General features: G+C 38.0%; 1 protein-coding gene across 7 annotated transcripts in view; it reads right to left on the minus strand.

Annotated features, from left to right (window-relative positions):
• Positions 1-266: 266 nt before the first annotated feature.
• The window catches only part of ZMYND8 (zinc finger MYND-type containing 8), a 48541-nt gene continuing 28510 nt past the window's right edge, over positions 267-20297 (minus strand). For 4 of the 7 annotated variants that reach the window (XM_030231130.2, XM_030231127.2, XM_030231128.2 and 1 more), the window contains exons 9-21: positions 19967-20044; positions 18810-18925; positions 17336-17817; positions 16863-17003; positions 13466-13618; positions 11909-12412; positions 10752-11120; positions 9014-9204; positions 8407-8487; positions 7310-7388; positions 6541-6780; positions 6233-6390; positions 267-5946 (exon numbers count right to left, since the gene is read on the minus strand). In XM_030231130.2, coding sequence (XP_030086990.1) covers positions 5932-5946; positions 6233-6390; positions 6541-6780; positions 7310-7388; positions 8407-8487; positions 9014-9204; positions 10752-11120; positions 11909-12412; positions 13466-13618; positions 16863-17003; positions 17336-17817; positions 18810-18925; positions 19967-20044 — 2607 coding nt within the window. In that variant the 3' untranslated portion in view covers positions 267-5931. Of the gene's footprint in view, positions 5947-6232; positions 6391-6540; positions 6781-7309; positions 7389-8406; positions 8488-9013; positions 9205-10751; positions 11121-11908; positions 12413-13465; positions 13619-16305; positions 16399-16862; positions 17004-17335; positions 17818-18809; positions 18926-19966; positions 20045-20297 lie in introns of those variants that run through there. The other 3 variants (XR_003945124.2, XM_030231131.2, XR_007779182.1) reach the window with 3 other exon arrangements.

The raw sequence follows: 20297 nt of genomic DNA on the forward strand, positions 1-20297 counted from the left end.
ATGACACACAACATCAAATTGGACAGGCTTGGATCCAAAGGTCCTACACTTCTGAGACAGAAGATGCCAACAGAAGTGAAATTACCTGTGATCTGGAGACTCTGCAGAAATGAACATTCCTCCAGATTGAATCAAAACTGGAAATCCAGGAACACAGAACATTTTTCTAAAACAGTTTAATAAAAAAATTGTGACGTTTCTTGAAAAATTGGAGAAGCCCAAAGCATATTGTGTGTGTCACCTGTCTTAGTCACAAAGAAACACAATTGTCAAAAAAGATATTTAAGTTTAATACAAATTTTTTACAAAGAAAATGTGAAAAAATACTTCCATATGCTAAAAGCAATTATGCTTCACAAATAAGGCCAGCTAGGCTAGTTTTGACACAACTGCAATTAATGAATATTCTGTTCTCACTTTTTTTCTTTTTATTCTAATACTTTTTTCCCTCTAATCTGGGTACTAGCTGGAGACTGTACAAACCGCATTCTTATATAAACAATGGGAGAAATCAACATGACTAAAATGTACAACAGGATGTACTGGAATGATATCATACAGTTAATTTTCTCATATACATACATCACCTTTGCTTTGTTCAATGCTTTCGTTTTACACAACATACAAAATGGGACTACAGCCTCAGTGTAACAGACAGCATCTCCAGGGGGTTCTTCCTCTCATACTGCACTGCTTCATGCTTACAGAAAACAGAAATTCCATCATATAAATAATACATGCTCTGGCCCAGCATCAAAAGTCCTTTGCCCATGTTTCCCAATGCATGTTTTTCTCCACACCTAATTCTTCTTCAAAGTCCTTTGGGAGGATTTTTAAAAAATAAGAAAACTGTGAAGCATGGCAACAAACTTTACTTTCCTTGATCTTTGATACCAGTAATCAGAAATCCTGCTACAACCAGCTGCTATTACACCTTGCAAATTTTCTGATCTTAGACTGAATAAAATTTTAAAATAATTTTAACCTTAAACAACATTAATAGTTGTTGTCAGCCTGGTCATTGTGAAAAACAGTTTACATTTTTATGGATTTCAGGTCCATAATTTGCCTAATAGAGTTAGCTGAAAAGAGATATCCTTCATCTCTTGGTTGTTCAGAAAAATTCCACAAGAGTTTCAAAGTGCAGAAGTTTTTTTCACTCCAAATGCAAAAAGTTGTTCAGATTTTCTGTATCAGCTTATTTGATGCAGTTTCCGAAGACCAGTTCTCAGCATTAGGTTGTGGTAAGGCTCTTTTGAACCTTCCTTTTCCAACTTCCAACACACTTTATAAGTTAAAGTCAATACAAATATAAAAAGGAGATGATACTCTAATGACATCCACAAATTGTACATTATTTACAAAAGAAGCATAGATTTAATATGGATCTTACCTGTCCTTAGCTTTTCTAAGCCAGCACTAATGCTTTACATTAATGTAGTGTAATTAATGCTTTGTACACATACACAAAGCTAAAGTCTGAACCTCTGAGGTTAATCCAAAGAACTGTGTTTATTTGTCACATTTCTATTAGCTTTTTTTATTCCAACAATTGTATGAACTTCTTGTTAGCAGTTAGACTCTTCGTACTTGGACTGGCATTGTGGTCTGAACATACTGAACTCCAGTTCTCATTGCCACTGTCCCAGCAGAAGGACTTACCACTACAGGAATGGTCTGTGGATTAAAACCAAGAGAAACAGATTGTTATGTTAAAGGTCACATAAACATGACCACAGAAATAGAGGTTTGTTTTCCAGGGGAAATCCAGAACAAGTTCCAAATTTGTGCAAGAACTAATAATACCTTTATTACCACAGTATTACCTCATTCCAGGGGAGGAGTAGTGCATTACTTGCCTATAGCCAAGAGTTTCTGTGATCTCATCACTGCTCTAGAATTACAGGGACAGGAGGTGCTATAGGGGCTGCACACACTGCCTGTGCTTGGAGGGTGAGGGTTTCAGAGTTACATCCAGTTATGTATTTCTGCAAACTAATATGTGGGAAGAGGAAAAAGGGCTAAGAAAATCCTTTGTCACTTGAAAAAGTTCTGACAAATCAAACTGGAGTACAAAAATACCCTTGTTTATAAGTATATTCTCGTTACACGTTACTTAAATCTTTTTCCCCAAAAGGAGCTTCCCCCCATGCATTCAGTCTACACAGAAGAGAACAAAGAACATCCATTTGAACAAAAAAAAAAGTACTTAAGTTAACTTCTGCACAAATCAATAGCAAAAACATCAGCATTACTGGGAACTGTCTTACACACCCTGTAAAAATATTAATATAGAATAAACTTTACACTTCCATCATACTGATCATGATTTATACATCTCAACAAATGGAGTTTCAGGACATCTCTATAGGTGGTAATTCATTCTACAGATGCAGAGACAAAGGCACAAGAATGTTAAACAATCTGGTCAAGGTCACATCACTCTGGAGATCTGTAAGAGGATTTATTGAACCTAAAGTCTGTATCTTAACCTTCCTCCAAGAACGTGAGAAAGTCTAGAAATGTCTCTACCATACAAACTGTAAAGTGTGTTCCAACACAATTCCAGTGATGCACAACTGGTGATCAGACAAACGCATCCATTTCAGTTCACAACATCTTGTGGAAGAAACAGGGAGTGAGATTTTGAGGAACCTGAAAGGGATGTACAGATCTTCCCCCAATGGTAGTGACATTCCAGAGAGGACATGGAAGAACAAATACAAGTTCAGTGAAGCCCAATGTTTCCCCACACTGATTCAAGAAACCACATGAGTGTCTTAATGATATTCCACAAAGACTCTGAGTATCCCTGCTGAGATGGATTACAGCTCCTTTGTGACTGAGTCTGTGCCTTCCAGAAGCCTACTCATTCCATTCCCTGGAATGCAAAGAAGATGGGTTCATATTTTTACATTATTTTAACTGCAGGAAGAATAAAAAACAAACATGGGACTAATTTGCTAAATAAATTCAAAATTACTGCCATTTTGTAATGATTTCAGACATCTTTACAAGGTTCAGTGGAAATGGTACCCAGAAGATACAATGGAAGTTGTTCCTAGTTGGACACAAAGTGCAAACTGAATTCTAAAGAAGCCATTATGTAAGTCACTGTCAGTACTAGAGCTGGGGAAATTAAGGTTGCCACAGTTGCCTTTTAAATATACACACTTACACACATGGAATTAATTAATTAATTGATTTCAGTTCTCAGCGCGATCGGAATATGGAATGTGTGAGACTCCTTAAATGGGTTAAGATCATTCCCTGAGAGGTAAGTTTTCCACCTCTGCCAGTTTTACACATATGTACATTTTGCATACATATTAAACATGCACTAAGGTTTAAAATTATTTAAATTGCACGTGCAGTCATTAGAATACAGAGGTGTCTGTAGCTGTGCAAGACTAATGCAAATGTGTACAAAGTTATAAACATGCACAAATAAAGTTGGAAACCTTTCACACCTTCCAATTCTGCTTTACATAACTCAACACACTCTGTGTTACAGAAAACAGATGAGGATAACTGCCATTTTTCTGAATATTACACAAAACCACCGTAGGATCTTACAACCTCGCAGCTATTCACAAAAGAAGCCTGATGTCTTAGAAGTCTGCTATTGGATTTTAAAACACATACAAAACCTTGTTAATGGTAGTTCAGTCCAAGCAACTCAGGGCCAATGCTGCAAAGGTGCACAGTGGTCTCAGGTGAGACCAAGTGGAATTGAAATGCTGAGGAATGTGGGAAGTCTCCATCCCCACAAGAGCTGTGTTTGTGTGGAATCTGATGGCTGTGAAGCACTGTTCGTGCATGAGCGTGTATCCACCAACACACACAGGTGTGTCCTGCAGCTGGGGGTGTGCACAGGGAAAGAGAGAGACAGAGGAACATCACTAGCACATCAGGCCTCACAGTCACAGTGTGGGTAAGGTACACTGTTAAATCACATCGTTTATAACAGCGTCTTTTGAGTCAGAAATGAAGTAACCCACACGTGGGCTTCCCTGCTGAACCCAGCACAGAGGCAGAGCACGTGCTGTGATCAGGGCAGCACCAGCTCAGTAGCTGGCTCTGACATGAGCACTGCAGAGCACAAACAGCTGAAACAACAGGCTAATATGGTGCATAAAATACAAAAATCCAACTCACTTTTGTCCCATCTACTGTGACTGACACTAGGGAATTCAGATGTCCTTGGTTAAGCCTTTGATGGAAAAAACCCAGGCTGATTCCAATGCAATTTCTCATTTCTTTATGCTAATGTGCAAGACTGCATGGGAGAGACACTGCTGACAAATGCATAATCTTTTTCACAGGTACTGAGATGTCACAGGAATATCAAGCATAGCTCAGAAATAATTAAATCTCTAAATCTCTTTAGGATACCATAGACAAAACAATATTTAAAAGATATTTAAAATGAATTCTATATATTTACATTGATGTTGTGGTCGAGTATATACATGAAACAGACCAATAATGTGAACTGGCCTCTGCCTGTCCTCAGTGCCTTTGCCAGACTTAACGATTTCTGAATCCTTGCAATCATGAATGGAATGAAAGGGTGGAATGTTGCACAGCAAAATAAAGCATTTTGCACTGCAATTTGAGACTATACCAGTGAATTCATCTCTTGATACAACAGCAGACGGAGACAACCCCCCAGAGATACTGAGCAATTTTAATGCCAGGAACAGCATTGCTGCAGACTTTAAGTTATGAATGTACTTACAATTGTGGGTTGAGTAGTTGGAATAAAGGTGGTGGTCTGCGGTACCTGGACCAGTTTTATAGGCTGGGTGCTTGTCACACCTGTTGCTATCTGCAGAGACAGCACAGGCAACCTCAGTAGAAGCCTCAGCTTGTACATAAATTCCACCTAGTTGTTACATTATTATTGTTATGATATGCAATTTTTGTTGGATGTTTTCTCTGTGTTAAAAATTTGCATCTTAATGAATTCACGGGTTACTTCTTTGTTAATAAAAGAAAATTCAAATTATGAACATGATCAATGTATACAGCATGATGTTTCAGGTAGAACATCTATATAAAAGCAATTCCATATCTGTGTAACTGGAATATTCCCTGGCAGGTTTTAGGTCTCACATTCCCTACTTCCCCCAGTAATACAAAGCTTGTGCTGCCATAACAATGCATACAAACATTAGGTGAGTGAGCCAGAGTTTAACCAACTTCATCAAAACATGTAAGTGAAACAGCACCTCCTTTTCCCCCCTTCAAATCTGTTCCCCAAGTTACTCCCTTAGATGACATTTCAAGCCCAGAGATCTAACACCAGACAGTAGCAAAAGTGTCAAGAAATGAACACAGCTCTCTAAATTACTATGCTTCCCAATTCTACAGGACTATCTCGATGAGACATCATGCTGGAATCACAATACTACAAAATTAGTTTGCTTTTAATATTTTAAAATACAACAAGGCTCCTACTGATGTGGAGGATCATGTGTAAGGGTTTGAAGGATCAGCCCCACCCTCCCCCCACTAAAATTTTTCATTTAATAAATCTTGCAAGGGCAGAAAAAAACTGATGCCAAAATTGCTAATAGTCAAGCCCTACCTATAAAGCAGAATCTTCTCTATAAACATTTTCTATATATGCAATGTTAAGTCCCTTTTTTTAGAGCATTTGCTCATCCTTGCCTACTGAAAACTATCAGAGTAGATGCTATGGAGGATTTCAAAACTGCTGCGTTAACCGTAGATCCAGGTGAAGTGTTGTATCAGTGTTATGGAACATTGTGGTACCCTAATGGCAGTCTGTGGTGAGAAAGTAAGTTGGTTTGAATGCAGGTCTTGAGCTTGGCCTCTGAACCCCCAGGCAAGAAGGGCTTGGAAGTGCTGCAGTCAGTATTGCTTATCAGAAGGCAACGTGTATCGAAAGATCCAGACCAGAAGCTACACTGATGGGTCCTGGAGAGAGAGAGAGAAAGAGGTCCAGTCCCCCTTGGCTGGAAGGACCAGCCAAGCCAACACAAGGTTTTTTTGGGAATTAGTAAAAGGGAAAGGGTGTTCCCAAAGGGCAGAAGAAGGTTTTTTTACAAGATGAAGAACAAAAACCACAACTCTCGATCACTCCCCAAAAAGCACTTTCAAATATACAAATGGTTATAAATTCCTGGTTTATCCAGGGAAGCCTTTAGGGGAAGGTTTCAGAGAAATCTTACACATGATTTTTGTTTGAAGTGATGATACTCACTGTAACACTCTCTTTGCTTTTATCAGCTGAACCTTCCTTTTCCTTAGGAGTGCTGGCTGTTTCTGTGGGTGTAGACTGCACACTTGAACTGGGCTGGGAGGATTTATTTAGTGTTTCTGTGCTAATTTCAGTATCTGTTTCTTGCTGTGTCGCAGTAGCTAAAATCAAGGAAAAAAGAGAATAAGGCCACTACTCAAGGGAGCCAGTCCACAGTCCCTCCTCAGAGTGACATCTGCACACGAAGAACTGAGTCACTGTGCATCCATCCACCCACCCAAACCCCCCAGCTGTGTAAGAGGCACCATTACCTGACTGTGTGCAAGATTTCATATGCTCAGGCCAGTGAGCTTGTTGGCAGGGGTAGTCACAGTAGCTGGTATTCCAACAGCAATAAAAGATGGCCTCTTTCTTGCAGTTGGCACACCATTGCTTCTTCTTGGTCTCATCCACTGCTTGTTGCTTTTCCAGTTCCAGCTGCTTCTTCACCTCAGCAATCAAACGATCTCGTTCCTGTTCCAGGCTCTGACGCATTTCAGCCATTGTCAGTTCTACTCAAAATCCAGAGAAAGGTGGGTTTGCATTTTCCACTCCCCAACAGCAAGGAGCAGAACAGTAATATTCATAAGTTTAAAGACAATATGAAATTAAAGCTAGCAGCCAAGATATTCCCTGAGTTTGGGCATCTGTTTTATACCTACTCAACAAATACAAGTCTTCCATCTTTTCTTATTCTGGCACCATGATTTTTAACTATTACCTTCCATTTGTTTAACACTTTAGTTCTAGATGTCCCACAAAGAACCAGAATATAGCATAAGCACTAAAAGAACATATGAAGCTGCTGCTAATGTGCTTTGTCTTTGCAAGCCCAAACTTTTGTTCTGCTCCAAGTTCAGAAAATACAGAGGATTCCATCTCTTCTCTCATCTCATTTGTTCATCGTATCTTAGTTTCTTTAGAAAGCAAAATGTGTTAGTTCCAAGAGGGACAATGTGATGAAGGTAACACACACTATAAGCATTTCCATTTTCTATGTAGGACAATACCTGACACTGTTTTGGACTGTCATTTTCATACCTAGATTATGTTTCATTTCTGAAAGTTCCTGTTGATGTAACCATTGAAGTTTTTCTATCTCAATCCTCAAACGCCGAATCTAAATATTAAAAATTTAATAGTTAGCAATAACAAACAGGGCATGGTGTGTAATACATAATTATTATATAAAAAACCATGCCCAAAGCAATGAGCCATTGTTTACATCAAGGCTCCTTCATATTAACATGAGGAAAAGACAATAGTAAACCCCAAACCAAAGTGTGAAGTATTCTAAATATCTGTTTGCTGGATTTGCTCACCATCAAGAGCACAGGACTCTTTGAAGACAAAAAAAAACTGTTAAACTTACATTAACTTCTGTTAAAATTGATTCCTCTGAAACATCTCAAATTTCTGACTGGACTCAAGAACCTATTCCTCAGTGCTGGTTGCATTTATTAGCATGACATTTCATGTCTTTAATTTTAACTAGATGAGGCTTAGAAAAGCAAGATTACCTATTCACTGCGGAATGGGAATACAAATATTTTTGCCCAGAACTTTGACTTCTTTATTTTGGTTTAAGCAGGTACACAAATCATCACACTTTGAGCTTTATTTGTTCCCATTCATTTTTAGTTTGCACTGCTTAATCTGCTTTTTCCAAGGTTAAAAAAAATCCTTACAAGATACTAAGTCCTACCCTTAGGGAACATTAAAAGCCATGTATAGCATTTCATTAAAAATGCAAAGTGTTTCAACATATTTCAAAGAAGTATTAAAAACTATGGTTGTAATAAACTACTGCACTACAGAGTTTACAAAAATTTTATTTTCAAAAAAACCAACTTCATTTCTGATTTTAAAAAAGGTGGCAAATTCTTGACAGAAGATTGAAGAACCCAGGTTTGATGGCTTAATGCTTATCTTACAGAGCCCACCTGGTATTTTTTCAGTGGTTTTTTTCCACCATTCTAATCATTACTTCTAAAACAGCACAGAAATTACTTATCTCTTGACAATCTCCATATATAATACATTGTAGATACAGTTATGGCGCACATTTATAAATATAAAAATACTAATTTGCATTTTTCAAACTTAAAATGGAAGGGGTTTTTTAATCTTACACTAACCTCAGCTATTGTACTTCCAGTAGTATTTTTTGAAAGATCATTATATATTTCAGTCATTGTTCCTTTGATGGCATCCATCATCTGAAAGACAAAAAGAAAAGAAAAGAATTCTTTTATATATATTTTTAACAGATTTCCACTTTCATTTTCTTTCAATCCCTCTACTGGGAACCTATATTGCTACCCTTCTCTCTCTCTCTCTAAATATATTATATTTATCTGGTTCTACTTATTTGGAAGGTAGAGCACAACAGTATTGATCAGGACTCTAATTTTTAAGTGTCCTAAACAGGTGAACTGCTTGACTTTCTACTTTTCTAAGAAATTGCTATTGATATATTTTATAAACGCAAAATATATAACCATGAATTTGGGGAAGAAACTCAATGCAAAAATATATAGGATTCATTGATTTTTTAAATCTAAGTATCTAAGAGAGTATGGAAAGCTCACATCCCTTCCCTCAGGGTCACTATGTGAGACCACCCCTTCTCTTTAACAACTTTGCATATCTTTAATGTGTGAACACACATTTTTCCACCTGATGAAACTACAGGGTGTTTTAAAAGAGAGGGACAACTTCATTAAACCTTCCTCCAGAACTTACTTTGCTGGTGTATTTAGCAATATCTGCAGCCACATCAGCTGAAGCTGTTGCAATGGGCAAGTCTGTGTTGAGTGAAGAAGAAAGTGTGCTTGCAGATCCAGAGCTGGTAACCATAGAAATAGGCTGAGTGCTTGTGACCAAGGTTATAGTGGATGTGGAAGTGCTCTGGGTGATCTCTTTTTGCTGCACAGCTAAGAAAAGAGAACAGTGAGGGGATCAATCACACAAGGAATTATGAAAACAACAGGCAAACTTTCTACCTTCAATCTCTAACTAAACTGTGTGCATGTTACCACTTCAGATTTGTATTATTTATACAATGGTGCCATCTATTGATTAATTACACAGTGCTCAGCCACTGAACTTGTACATAATTGTAAGGCTTAGAGGTAACTTTGAAACTTATCATTTTAGACTGGCCAGAGCAGAAGCCTCCCTCAGTTCTAATGACTTATCTGCTGAAGTATTTTTTAAATGGTGTTTTTTTTAAGAATAAAACTTTTCAAGCTATTTTTTCTGATTCATATTATAAAAGATGTCTTTATTGCCAATTTCCTCAGTAGTGGAATTACTGAAATAAACAATTTATTCACCTTTATGTGCTGTATTTCTTTTTATGCCAATTCAGTATATAAGAAATCTATAGATTTTAGTTTTCACACCATAGATTTCCAGACTATAATATTTAAGATGGAACATTGCCATGATGTGCTCAGTAGTAAACAATACTGAGAAAACAAACTCATGGGCTGAACACAATGTTTAGCCCCTACTATTAAGGTATGTATTAAAGTATGATTCTATTTAAAGTTTAACATTTAACTTCTCCAATTTTCACATTTAGTTTTCCTCACTGCATATTTCTGTATCAATTTGTGCAGTCTAAAAGCAGAAAGATGCCACTTCCTCAACACTGTTTAAATGACAGAAACAAAAGCAGTTTGGAAACAGAGAAATGAGCCTCTGGAAATGTCTGTATGTGAGCCATCACCCAAACCTCTCTCCTCTACCTGTGTGCCAGTGCTGTCAGCAGAGTGGAGAATGTCTCCTCATCAGGCACAGCAGTAAACATTTCAGTTTATTAACTTGAAATGACAAATGAAGCTGATTTACATAAAGTTCCTGTTAAGTGAAGTATCAGCAGCACAGGCTTGTGTTACCCTGTGCCAGCTATTGGTGAAGGCTCCAGCAAAGGGGTGGTGAGAAAACAGTTGTGAAAACATTCTGAAATGCCAGGGCTGTTTGCTCAGTAAACCAGCATCAAAGTCTTGTTAAACAACAGGGATTTCAAAGACAAATCCTGGAGCCTGGGTAATTTCATTGTTGTCAAATTATACTCTGAAAAACCCTTCAGATCTGTCAGATAAAACTGGAAGCAATTTGTGGATACTGAGGTGACATTGGTAAACATGCAAGTGGAATAGTTAATGGTTTTAGCATATGATCCAGAAAATTATTCAGTTCACCCTTCCAAATCTGTTATGGCTATGAAAAACAAAAATATTTATACAGACACAAAATTTTTTGTCATTAAAATAAGGAGACATGACTCTAAATACACACCAGAAAGAGCAAGTATAGTGAGTAACTTTTATACTAAAGACACTTAGCAGAGTAGAAGCACACTTTGAGATTTTATTTATACAGAAGAACTCTTGGCTGTGCACCCTTGGAGCACAGGGATCACTACTGGGGAATTATGGCACCACAGGCACATTTGAGTTAGAAAAGTGTGTACCTTTAACTGCTTGTCTTGTCTGGTATCTTGTCCCCTGAGAGGACTGAGGCTGCTGTGACTGAGACTGCTGGCTCTGCTGCTGCTGCCTCTGTACCTTCTGCATGTGCCACTTCTGAGATGATGTCTGGAATTTATTGGAAGAATTCCACACCACCCTCTGCACAGCAGGGGCAGTTTCCTTGGGCAGCAGAGGCCTCTGCTTTTTCACAGGGCTCCCTGTGGCAGCAGAGGGAGCACTGACAGTAGAAGCAGCACTGGTGGTTGCTGTCACACCAGCTGGGGGGGTCTGCGATGCCGAGCGGGTGAGCACTGGAGTTTCTGGTAGAGGCTGGGTGCTTGCACTGGAGGAAGGTGGAGTTTTACCTACAACTAAACAAAACATAAAATGTTATGCCTGCTTTTCACCAGCACATCTGATTTGTAATTTTCCATCTAGTTTTTGGAACTACTATATATACCTTCCAGTCTGCTTTGTATTGTTTTCCTCAAAAGTATCAATATTCTACAAGTAAAGTCATTTCAGTCTAGTTGAAAGTGGTGGCAATTCAGATGCATCAGTGGCTAAGCAAAACAAGAAGTACAAAACCAAGAAAAACCAGCCTGACCTCATTCAAAAGTTATATGAGAGGTTAGCACTTGTTAGGGTGTTTCTACCTTACCACTTTCACCTGTCATCCCAATTTCTTTCAAGAGAAAAAAACATTCTTAAGGATTAATGTCTGAGCAGTAACTGAAGAAACTATAAACTTTCTAAACAACAGTGAACTGACATTGACAACCAAATGAAGATGACACCACGTTGGGCAGGGGTGCTGATCTGCTCAAGGCAGGAAGGCTCTGCAAAGATCTTGACAGATTGAATCAATGGGCTGGGACAACTTAAGTTCAATAAGGCCAAGTGCTGGGTCCTGCCCAGCAAAAATTATGGATATTCATAGTTCCACTCTGCTGAAAGGAAACAGTAAAACTAATTTTGTTTAAACCAGAAACTACAATGGGCACTGAAAGCTTTTTTCATAGCCACAAAGAATGAACAATCGCTCCTAAAAATATCTGTATTAAAACAATTTTTATCTTAATGCAAAAATAAAGGTGGCAATTCTACCTTTGGTAAGAACAGAACAGAGGGGAAACAAAAAGAAATAATTTCATCCTACCATCTTGTTTAGGAGAAGATTCTTTAGATTCTTTCTTGTTTTTCCTTCCTTCACGAGCACAATGATCATCTCCTAGATCGATGACAAGTTCACTCTCAGAATCAGAGTCCAGTCCTAGATGCACAGTTGGAGAGTCTGTTTCATCTTTACCTTTCAGCTTTTCTTTTGCAGGATGCTGTAAACTCTTTCCCTTTTCAGAAAATTCTTTTTCAGTGTCAGAAACAGCCTTGTCCTTGACTGGTTCTTCTGTTTTCTCCACTTCTGGACTTGTGCTTTTAAGTTCCTCCTTGTCTTCATTCTGTGCTGGAGGCTTAGGTTTTTTTTTCAAGCTCAGTGATTCTTTGTCACTTCTTGCACCTTCCTTGTCCTCCCCATCCTCTTGATCATTCTTTGATTTCTGATCCTCATCGCTATATTCACTGTCACTGGTATCAGATTTTTCAGAATCTTCAGAGTCACTGTGTTCTACTGCAGTATAAACAGCTTCAGATATTTCATTTATTCCTAATTGTGGGAAGGAAAGTACATTCCATGCTGACATCAGACTGACTGACATTACCAAGAAAATACTCTATATACTGGAACAAAGTGTACACATACCATTACCTTAACTATCAGTCCTTAAGGTACAAAGCTTAGTGCCCTATCCCAGCACCATAATGTATAAGAATGAACTTCTACATACTCCAGTTAATATTTTTATTTCATTCAATGGCCCTCCTTTCACTGCTTTTTCCCACTACCTGCAAGGTCTTTTGTTCAACTGAGGACCCAATGCTGACAAATACAAAAATGAATTCTTTTTATCCACAAGAAGCCACCTTAAAAAAATCAGCAACACTATTCACCTGATTATAGTTAGTTACTTACATTCATTCTACTTTGTGCAACTGACAGAATTTAGGAAGAATTCTCCAATTTTTCAACATGCAAAGCAGATAAAACTATAATCCTCTCATACTATCTACATCAGAATGGTACAAAAACAGGTTAAAAGATGAAACAAAAATTTGAAGAATCAAATCTCACTGTGTTTTAAAACAAACTAGTTTGGTGCATTCTATTCACCTCAAAGAGCTTGAATATTCTCTACTCTTGTTTTAAAACATAAAATATTTATGGTTTTACTATCAAAAAACTCATTTGACCTCCAATTTGAGTGTCTTTATAGCTGGCTGGTCGCAGGTCCCAATGAAGGAGGAATGATGAGGAGGACTCCATTGATATAAGAAGGCTAATTAATTACCTTATTATACTATATTATTCTATACATCTAAACTGAACCTGCCAAGCACTCAACCCTGCAGACAGTCCTGACACACACACACAAACCTGGCACTGACAGGCCAAGGAAACAAAACACCATCACCCTGGGTAAACAATCTCCTACTGTTGCACTCTACTTTGGCACAGACTCAGGCACAGGAAATGGTAAGAATTGTTTCTCCTTTCTCTGCTGTTCAGAGAATGTGAAACCCAGAAATATTCTTGGGAAGAATTGTGCCTTGCTTTTCTCTGTGAGGAGAAATGTGGCTACAGTTCTTGAGGGACACTCACCCAGTTGTGCCTTGCAGCTCTCGATGGTCTTGTCAAGGTTGAGCTGGAACCTGCTGCGGATCTGGCGCTTGGGGGAGATGAGCTGCACGGGGGTGCTCTGCTGCTGCACCGACTCACTCAGCTCCTTCAGATCCATCTCGGCCTTGCTGCGATCTGCAACAACAAACAGCAGCTCAGAATAAAGATCTTACACAAAGAACCAAGATGGCTATCCAGATCAAACACTGCTGGAACCCAGGACATCCCTCTGGCTGCCCTGGAGGGCTTGAGCCCCTGCCAGGGGGCTCAGAGACCTTGGCACAAAGCCAAAGACACCTGTGCCTCTGATTTTAACCCATGATAAAAATTATCAACTTTATATTTACAAACCACAAGAGTTTAAGTAGAATGACAGTTAATTTGTCACAGGATAAAAAAGTAAAATTTTGGGTTTTTAGAATGGGGGTTCAGAAGCCAAGATGGAGGGATTTGAGCCTTGTCCTTCTCAGCCTCCATCTCCTGGGTGATGGTGGCACTTTTGGATTGGTTTAGAGGAGAAGCTCACTGTCTAACATAGGTGATAGGTATTGGAAAATTATTGTAAATAATGTACACGTAGTTTTTAGTATAAAAAGATAACACTGCCCTGAGGGCGTTCAGAGTGCCACGGACTGACTTGCCAGACATAACTCAGCAGGTCAGGAAAAGAATGTTATAGATAACAGAAAGTAAACAACCCTGAAAACCACAGCCAAAGAATCCTGACTCCTCCTTCAATCTCAGGGCTGGGAAAAAGAGACTTTCTAACACCTTGGGGTCATCTCAACCTCAGAAACCCCAAGAAAACACGTTTCACCAAAGAGCAATGCAGACAATCCTGAACATACTGCACTTTGTTTGAAATTGTGGGGTAAATAGTAACTCTGAAATGACTTTACTACAAAAAATGGATTCTTCCTCTCTTCACACACAAAACACAGGCATCAATTATGGGGACATTTTCTCCATCAATGTGAATTTATCAAGAAATTCCCATTCAGGTTTGTAAAGCTGTTTGACAGCACCTCTACTAAACTCCTGCTGTTATTTACTACTAGGAGTACTACCTTCACTGAGAAAATTAAATAGAAATAAATTCTTTATAATATTATAGGACACATAAAATCTTTATAGTCATCATTTAAAATCCAAAAGTTAGGTCATGAGAATACATATAAAAATGTGGATTATTTCACTGGATAAATTGGTAAATTGATAAATTCAAGAAAAAAATAACACTTTTTGATAAATTCAAGAAAAAAATAACACTTTTTTAGTATATGTCAGCAAAATCTTGACTTTTCATTTACATGTATAGAATATTCACTCTGAAATGCACCCATGTGTCTGCAAAGAATGCACACTACAGTGCTAAGGGTAAAACTGTCTTACCAACTTATTTTCCCACTTCAGAGGCTGTATTTGTATAGCACAGTCCTATCCTTCACCTTTTGCCAGGAGTGCTGACACTCCATCAGTGCTTAGGGCACTAAACCAAATGGAGTTAGTTGGGAAAGAGAAAAGACCCATGAAGAAGGGGTAAAAAAAGGAAGATCATTATGTTTGGCCAGTTAAGCTCCTTCAACTGGCTCACAATAAGCCAATCCCATAAGCTGAGAAAAACCAGAGGCCATGGAGAAGGCAAAAGGTAACACTGGCACAATGGGCATTTGTGTTGTATTTTCAAGTTTCATTCCAGAGCAGTTAAATATGACACAGTGTTGCCTTATTTTACTCTCTCTATATATATATATATTTACAAAACATTTTCTGTTGAGGCACAACCTAGAGAAAAGTGAAACAAATGCGAAGGCCTGACCCAATGATTCCTCTGACAGACATTCTCTATAAGTCTGAATTTCATATCAAGGTACATTCTTATTGTTTCTTGCCTCTGTTATCCAAGGACAGGTCCTATACTATCAGACAGTTTTCTTCCCCCCAACTCCCTGTGTATCTTGCTCATTCCACCTCCATTTTTCAAATTAGCAAGCCTGCCAGTAGCAACAGATGGTTCATTTCTCTTATTCTTTCTTCCTTTCTGCTGAATTGCAGACCACAGAATCCTCCTAGCACGCTTCTGAAGATAGAAAGTGTCTTTGTTTTCTATTCTCACTTTTGTTTTTGCAGAGAGAAACTCTGTTCACATCACATATGACAATGAGACACAATGAGTTATATTGGAAAAATTCTAATACCCACAGAACACGTCTGGCACAGCTGACACTATTAAATCAAGAAGGGTTGTTCATTCTCATCACCAAAAAGTATATTTAATAAAGGAGATTCCCCTAAATCTGAAAAAACCCAGATATTCTACTTGAAAGCATACAAGCACTTCTTTTATGGTATTACTCATGGACCATAACATCAGATTTTCCAATCTATGCTACACATATTCAAAGTGTTCCAGCTGATCCTCCCACCTGTGGCTCCAACAACTACAGCACTATGCATTTCTTAATGTTTTTCCAAATGCATTGTCACCTCAGATGAGGTGCCAAACAGCTGCAGTGCAGCAGAAGAAATTAATTCTACAATTATGTCCACACATATGACCCACTGAAAAGTAGACTTGTGAGCTTGTATCCAGAAGCAGAATACCTGTAAGGCACTGAAGACATGAATTCATTATTTGAACTTAAGCCTCCCTGAAGTACCTGGCTAACACCAAGGGGGCAAAATCCTGATTCTCTGTGTAATATAACATGGAGGTAAAAATAACCAGAACTGAATCAGAACATTCACAGGAACAAAGCATGACTGAGGAAAGTGATTTACATGTTTGGCTTGCAGAACTATTTTACCAACTTAGTACTTACCCACTCCATCTTTCAAAATTCCACAATCCCAAAATTTCTAGGGAGTTTCAAGACTTCAAGAATTCTGCTAATTCCTTTCATCCATCTATCTCCCTAGAGAGGGATGGTCAGTGAGGAGGTGATGTGAAGGCAACAAGAGAGAAGCCCTAGTAAATCCTAAATCCTAAAGATCACAAGAAAACCTTGCCAGCAATTCACTTGAGAGAGACTGAGTGGTGAAGAGCAGCAATGTTCATTACAGCAATGTTCATGTAATTACAACCTTTAGAAACTTACCTACTATTTAGACCCCGTTTATTCATTTGTACAGTTCAGCTAAAAAAAAATTATCCTTTAACTACTTCTTGTTATCAACAAGAAACAGTAATGGAAACTTTCTTTAACAAGATAAAAAACCCAGTAAATCTGATAAAACAATAATTACACATGTGCCTCATTTAAAGACCTTTGCTCATTTAAAGTCACATACAAGCACTTTGTTCATATTATGCTGCACTGACACCACTATAGTTTGTTCAGCTGTAAGAATATTAGGTTTTCCAAATATCAGAACTAACCAAGGTTAAGATTCAGAATGCTTCCTGGCGTGGAAGTTCTTTCTTGCTTAGCAGAAATTGGCGTTGATGCTTGAGGAGAGAAAGGTTTGGGGCTGCCTGACAAGCTCCCTGATTGACCTGTTCTTGTTGGTGCTGGAGAAGCTGAAAAAGTACAAAATTAATAAAGATAGATTTAAAACCAGAACACCTACTCATGACAATTCTAAATTATTTTGTATTTACTTCCACTTTAATAGTTACAACTATTTCTGCTATTCAAATTGAACAGGTTTAGTCATTTTTCAAGATTATTCATTCCTTCTCAAGGTGACAGAAAGAACAGTTCTTTCTTATCTGTGACAGTGAAAATTAAATGCATCCCATTTTTTAAAATTTCTTCATAAACCAAGTCATAATACAGCCTGTTTTTAAAAACTGCATGGAATAAAATTAGTCAATTTCCAAAGCCCTCTACCTCCTTTTTTTTTTTTTACCTGTATTTTTCTCAATGAAGTCCATGGATTCTTCACTGGCACTAAAATGACTGGAAGTTGCTTTTTTCTCTGCATCCTGTTCAACATCAGAGCCAGTGTGAACTGATGAGTTTGTACTCATTGGTGACCGTGGCATATCTGTCAGTGAAATCCTGCGACCTGTGCTACTGCCCAGCATGGACTTGCTCATCAGAATCTTGGGTGATGCTGTCATATCAAAATTTAGTTTGATTTTCTCATGTTTGTCTGTCTTTGCAGTTCCAGCAGCTGGGTTTGCAGGGTCTAACAACATTTGGTATTGATTGTTGGGAGTATATGGCGTCCGGAAAGGTGCATAATTAAATACTCCAAATTTTCTACGAATGTTATCAACATAAACCTCCATTTCTTGCATTGCACTATTGAAGATGCTTTTAGTCTTTTTCACAGAAAAAGGAATTTCTTTAGACATGAGGTAGCAATTATTTATTGGAACCCAGGCCCTATATATAGAACAAAAAATAAAAGATAATATAACTACATTTCATACTGTCATTGACATTGCCAGCTTTTCTCCACATGCTGATTTATTTTTGCCTATTCATAAAGATATGGGTAGCCAGATAATTTTAAAGAACCATCATTACATTCTTTTAATATTTCAGTGCTTAGTTTTTGGATTATTACTGGCTTATTTTACTTTACCCAGTGGCAATAAAACATGACTTAACACTGGTCAAATGACAACATATTCCTAATTGGAACAGTCTATGTAACTGCAAAACAACCACTGCTAAACAGTCTATTTGTCATAGCACAAAAATGTAAAAAGCAGGTAAGGAAATGGATTCTTCACAAGCACCTTCTTAGAAACATCTTACACCCCAGGCCAGGTTGGCCAAATTCCTCAGTGCCAGGAAAAGTTCCATCAGCAAATACTGGACAGATTTTATTTAACATGAAATGAAGCAGACCCTGAAACTCCCTGCCAAGACCACTAAGGCAGCAGGAACTTCAACTTAATTATTCCATGGCCCTGTATACTTGGGTTTTTTACATGTTATTATAGACTTATATTTCTAATTCATGATAAATCAACTTGTATTCATCATCAACTTGTGTCCATCTAAGCAGAAGATTCACAAGTACAGAGAACTCCCTTCAAAGCAAAACTGGCATTTTCAACACAGGTTGTATTTCTGTATTTTTAACCTACAGGTGTGTACATATTCTCATAATGTTTGGTTTCCTCCACCTTTAAGAAGTGCAGTTCTCCCCAGCACTACACCAGAAACAGGAATTAAGCTGCACACTCACCAGATTATGTATGGATCTTACAATCATGTAAGGAACTAAAATTGTGTTTGCTACAGCATTACACAGTTTTTGTTAGGGTCAAGGTTCTAAAGACAGGATCCAAAAACTTTCAAGCACCCAAAATTACAACATGAATTTTTTAAGTACAGCCAAAGACATCCTTTTGTTCAACTCCCACCTGTCATGTTGGCCAAAGAAACGGGCATCGACTTGCCCATCTTTATCCCTCAGTGCTTTAGCAGGCCAGAATGGAAAGCCTTTGAGTTTAGCCCAGACCAAAGGGTGGGGATTGCTCTAGAGGAAGAAGCAAAATACACAGCAAGAAAATGTAAGCAGTACTAGCTTCAAATTTGATAATAAACATGATTTTATTAAAATTGTACGGATTACTTAGATTCAATAAGGATCCAACATGCACAAGACACTTCCCAAATACAAGATTCCATTTTACTATAAACATAATAAACCCTGAGAGGACAAAATGATAAAATTATATTAAAAAACTTGCTAAACGTAAAACCTTACACATCTTAATTAAACTGCTAGTAATTACACTTCTTTATTGATTTATTTTTTATCAGTCCCCTCCAAATATATAGCATAACATAAGTTAGGCTAGAACCAATCTTTGAAATGCTGTAATTTTCACTTAAGCTTGTGTCTTGGCAGCTCATAAGACACTAAAAAGTCCTTGACTTAGGGTAAGCACTACTTAGCAACAACCAAAACATCAGTGTGTCATCAACATTATTCTCATACTGAATCAAAAATACAGCACTGTTCCAGCTGCTAAGAAGAAAAGGAACCCTTATCCCAGCTGGAACCAGGACAGTCCAAGAAAGAATTTGATGGGTTACACACTTCTACTTGAGAATCTTAAGGTCTTCCCAAATTTGGGTCAGTATTAAACAGGAAACAGACAACCTATCAATAGATCATGAAAGAAAAAGAAGTCTCAATTGATGCACATCTGCAGAAAGAGACGTTCACATTTCAAAAATCCTCCAAGGACTGAGGGTACCACACATAAGCACTGCTGGCACAAGGCATTTACCCTATGTTTGAGGACAAAGAACTTCTGAACTGGTTGCTGACAGCCTTTACAATTATTTCTGACTGGATCAATCCTTTTGTGAAAACCTGCAATCTTACAGCTAAGTAATTTGAGACAGTCTGACTCCATAAGGGTGATATGCCAGCACAAGCTGCTTGGTAAACTACAGCAGCTTTCCTTGACTCAGTAACCACCACAGGATTAAAACAAAGAGGAGATAACAGTCAAATGAGACCTGCTAGTTTAATGTAGTAGCTAGACCACCATAATTCTCAACTTACACAAGGCTCACAAAACCAATTCTCGCGTTTTTGGCAAGCAGCTAAATAACATTCCGGACATACTTCAATTTCATTCATCTGGAAAGAAAAAGCAAAGTCATTGGAGAGATTAAACAGAGTCCAAAGTATGGTCATTTGCACTTACTCAGAGGAAAATCATATTGTTACAGTAAAAGAACCACAAAGAGTACATCTATGCATCAGAAGATGTTAGTCTCTTTTTCCAGCTCAAATATTCATTAACAAGACAGGTGCCTTTGAGCAGAACCCATACATCCACTTTCTCCTCTTTCCTCCCCTCCCCACATGGCTTAATTAGAAATAGTGAATA

Source organism: Serinus canaria, chromosome 20, assembly GCF_022539315.1.
Source record: "Serinus canaria isolate serCan28SL12 chromosome 20, serCan2020, whole genome shotgun sequence".
Lineage (NCBI taxonomy): Eukaryota > Metazoa > Chordata > Aves > Passeriformes > Fringillidae > Serinus > Serinus canaria.